Genomic DNA, 3,806 nt, shown 5'->3' on the forward strand with positions numbered 1-3,806 from the left:
TCAAATAAAGAAAGTACACATCAATTATATTTTAACAATTATTATTCTCAGTTTTCAAATATAACTGGATGGATTATAAATAATACATAGAAATACATAAATACATGTTCTTCTCATTTCAAGTACAGTAATGTCTGCATTAAAGAATAACTGAGAGAAAGCTTTTTAATGTGCATCTTAAAATAAAGTAATTCATTTTAGAAAAATGGATTTCACTGAATTGTCCTGCAGCTTTAAATTCACTTCATTCAGGTGTGAAGAGATGTCAATAAAAAAGCCACAATTTTCTCATCTTCTAAAAAGAGAAATCAGTGTTCAGGACTTTATCTGTGGTTATTAAACAGATTGTTTCAGCTCTATTCTCTCTGTTTACATCATTGCTGAACAGTGAATTCATGTGTTAGGATTCTGATCATTTTGGGCTCTTAGGTTTATTTACTGTGTCTTCATTCAGATGTGAGTGGGTACGTTTGCTCTAAAGAGTTGTACTTTGCCTCGTAGTGACGCTTCATATCACCGCTTTTAATAATCATCACGGTCTCTGAACATGTGAGACACACTGGTTAGAAACTGTCCGTGTGAAGAATGAACCTATAAGAGTCTGTTCATTCTTGGTTAAAGACTCTGGTCTGTTTGACCACTTTTCTCTTTTTGTAGAACGTCATGTGAAATAACTTCTCTCACTCACGTATTGTTCTTCTGCATCCTCTCCCCCGTGTGTCACACTGTGTGAACATCTCACTTGAGTCAGGAAACTTGTCAGAATACTCGTATTTGATTGGCTGAGCTGCATCACGTGATGTGATTTATAATGCATTGGTCGGTGTGTTTCCTGTACCGCTGAACAAGTGCCGTAAAGGCTGGAAAAGCTGCGCTGGTTAAAATAGAAGCTCTCTGTCAAAATAAAATGGGTTTTAGGTCCTGGGTCCAGATCTGGACCGCGGTCCCCCTACTAGTGACCGCTGCTGTAGAGTCTAGAACAAACAGACCACCGAGTAAAAAAGACAAAGTAAAGTTTATTGTGACAGAAACACAGCGAACAGCAGCTGAGTGATGTCATCAGCTCATATGATCACGACCAATCAGATCGGGATGCTTAAAAAAAAGGAGAGGGGCGGGGTTTGGACCTGGTCTCAGTACTGGAAGCTTCTTTTGGTCTGGATGTCGTCCAGGATCTGCTGCAGCTCCTCATCTTCAAACCGACCCTCCAGACTGAAAACACAAGGAGGAAACAGGGTTACTGGTCCTGGTTCTGGTTCTGGTCTGAGGGGGATGTGGATCACTCACCTGGGGATCAGGGCTTTGGCCTCTTCGGCAGCTTCTGGACACAGATTAGCTAAACTGGCCAACTCGAACTTGTGGAGCTTCTTCTGCAGCAGGAGACTGAAACAGAGAGAAAGGGGTCCGGATCAGATTAGGTCCGGATCAGATCCAGACCACAGACATCCGGTCCTCACCTGCGCACGGCGGTGATGGTCTCCCGGTTCTTGAAGCGGCTGAAGCGGGCCGTGTAGTTCAGGGTCTTCATGAAGACCTCAGAGAGCTCCTGCTCGTCCTCGGCGCTCTCGTTCTGCTGCTTCCGGTGCTCCAGCAACATGTGGACCTCCGAGTTCAGGAGAGTCTCTGAGCTCTCGAACTCTGTGGGGGGACACGGGGACCAATCACAGAGAGGCAGCGTGTCAGTAGTTTTTATTTACAAATATTCTGTTGTAAAAGTATTAATAAAAAAAAAATATATATATATATATATATATATATATATATATAAACAGACCTTTAGGAAACAGCAGCTGAGACGCGTCTTCTTCTACGTCTCCAACAGCAGCAGCCGCGCCGCCTCCCGCCGCCATGACACTCAGAACAACACCAGCTAACAGCTAACAGCTAACGGTCCGCGGGCATCAGAGGGGACCGACAGCGGCAGACAGCAGCACCAGCAGCCGGTACCGGTACAGGAGGACGAACACGGACTACCGGAGGCTCCCGGCAGTCGGAGGGGAACTCTGTGGATCCGTTAAATCCCGGACCAGGTTCTAGTTAAATCCCGGACCAGGTTCTAGCTCACAGAGTCTGTAGCTACACAAACACACGGACAAGCTATCACTTCCGCTTCATGGTTATCCTCCTTCAAAATAAAATCAGCAAAAGCCCACAGTGGTCTCTGGTGGAGAGTAGATGTTACAACATCTCAGACTCATGTTGTACTTCAGTAATACAATGTGGTAATACTGCAGTCTACAAGTACTGCGTTACACACGCTGGATACATGGAAATATACTGGGTGGCAGTGAAGAGTAACACACTACAAAGTACTATAATATTAAGTGTACTTTACTTTGTGATGCTACTTTAAACGTCTCATTACACTTCAGAGGGAAATCTTGCACTTTTCACTGCACGACATTTTATTTAACACACTTGAATGACCTTTAGTAGATTACCTTCAGTGACGGTCATTAGGTACCCGTTAGAGTATTGAGACCCTTTACCGAAGTGGTGGCTTCCTCATCTCAAATTCGTTGAGTCAAGGTTTGTTAGTTGTATTAATGCGATGCGTGAGACTGAACGGTGAACTATAGGAGAATATGTATTGATGTAGTCCATGACCATAGTAATGTTTTATCAGAACAACACATATTAAAGTAACTGTAAACAACATGAAATGTTCCTCAGCATGACAACTGAAAAAATATGCGTTGGCCGGGAATCGAACCCGGGTCAACTGCTTGGAAGGCAGCTATGCTAACCACTATACCACCAACGCTGCTGCTTAGGTTTGTGTTAAATAAACAAGTAGAAAATATCTGTGATACTTTCTGTATCTCATATATGTACACATATACAGTATATCAATCAAAATACTTTTGTATAGCACATTTTAAAATACAACAAAGGTTGCCCAAAGTGCTGCACACACTGTAGATAAGCAGTGATACAAACAAAGACTGGATTAATGACAAGTGACATTAAAATCAAGACAAACTGACACAAATCACACAAAAGTGCCGTTCAGATCAAAGGTGATGGGCCAGGGAAAAGAAATAGGCTTTTAAACATTGGTAAGGTGGATGACAACCTAACATGAAGGGGAAGGTTGTTCCAGAGCTGAGGGGCAGGAACAGAGAAGGACTGGTCGGCCCGGGTTGCCATTTTTGTTTTTGGAACAACTAAAAGCTGTTGGCCGAGAGTTCTTAGTGAGCGAGGTGGTATAGGGCTCCAGCAGGTCAGATAGATAGACTGGGGCGGTGCTATTTGAACACTTAAAAACAAATAACATTTTAAAATTAATTCTGTACTCGACTGGTAGCCAATGAAGGGATTCTAAGATTGGTGAAATGTGTTCATGCCTGCGTGTACCAAGTCTCTCTGCAGAGTTCTGCACCAACTGAAGGCGTGATAGAAGTTTTTTGCCAATTACAGCATACAAAGAATTATAATAGTCCAGCCTGGAGGTGATAGAAGCATGAATCACTTTCTCCAGGTCTTTTGAGGAGAGAAAGGCTTTGACCTCAGCTAAGAGTCTTAGCTGAAAGAAGCTGACTTTGACCACAGACGCAACTTGGAGGTCCAATATCAAGGATGAGTCCAAGATCACATCTAGAGTTCTGACATGCTTTGAGGTGGGTTGTCATGGAGCCAAGACACAGTGAATGACTGTTCGGTATAGCAGCTGAAAGGCGAGAGGGATTTATTAGCATGATCTCTGCTTCATCTTCGTTGAGGCATAGCACATTTAGCGAGAGCCAGTATATGTGTACATACAGTGGGTACGGAAAGTATTCAGACCCCTTTAAATTTTTCACTCT

General features: G+C 43.1%; 1 protein-coding gene and 1 non-coding gene across 2 annotated transcripts; both read right to left on the reverse strand.

Moving 5' to 3' along the window:
• Positions 1-996: 996 nt before the first annotated feature.
• Positions 997-2,116, reverse strand: polr2d (RNA polymerase II subunit D). The gene is made up of 4 exons (XM_031841704.1): positions 1,775-2,116; positions 1,458-1,638; positions 1,288-1,383; positions 997-1,212 (listed from the first exon to the last, which is right to left on the reverse strand). The coding sequence occupies exons 1-4, from the start codon at positions 1,848-1,850 to the stop codon at positions 1,134-1,136; spliced, it is 432 nt and encodes a 143-aa protein (XP_031697564.1). The 5' UTR covers positions 1,851-2,116; the 3' UTR covers positions 997-1,133.
• A 576-nt stretch (positions 2,117-2,692) lies between these two features.
• On the reverse strand, positions 2,693-2,764 carry trnag-ucc (transfer RNA glycine (anticodon UCC)). The gene has a single exon. It is a non-coding gene; the product is annotated as a tRNA-Gly (tRNA).
• Between the last annotated feature and the right edge of the window lie 1,042 nt (positions 2,765-3,806).

The sequence above is a fragment of the Anarrhichthys ocellatus genome, unplaced genomic scaffold (genome assembly GCF_004355925.1).
Source record: "Anarrhichthys ocellatus isolate YVR2014 unplaced genomic scaffold, GSC_Weel_1.0 scaffold5036, whole genome shotgun sequence".
Classification (NCBI taxonomy): Eukaryota; Metazoa; Chordata; class Actinopteri; order Perciformes; family Anarhichadidae; genus Anarrhichthys; species Anarrhichthys ocellatus.

Coding starts and splice junctions, on each gene's coding strand:
- polr2d (XM_031841704.1), bottom strand. CDS start 1,850: ATGGCGGCGGGAGGCGGCGCGGCTGCTGCTGTTGGAGACGTAGAAGAA. Junction 1,639..1,774: donor TCAGCTGCTGTTTCCTAAAG/GTCTGTTTATAT, acceptor GTCCCCCCACAG/AGTTCGAGAGCTCAGAGACT. Junction 1,213..1,287: donor GCCAAAGCCCTGATCCCCAG/GTGAGTGATCCA, acceptor TTGTGTTTTCAG/TCTGGAGGGTCGGTTTGAAG.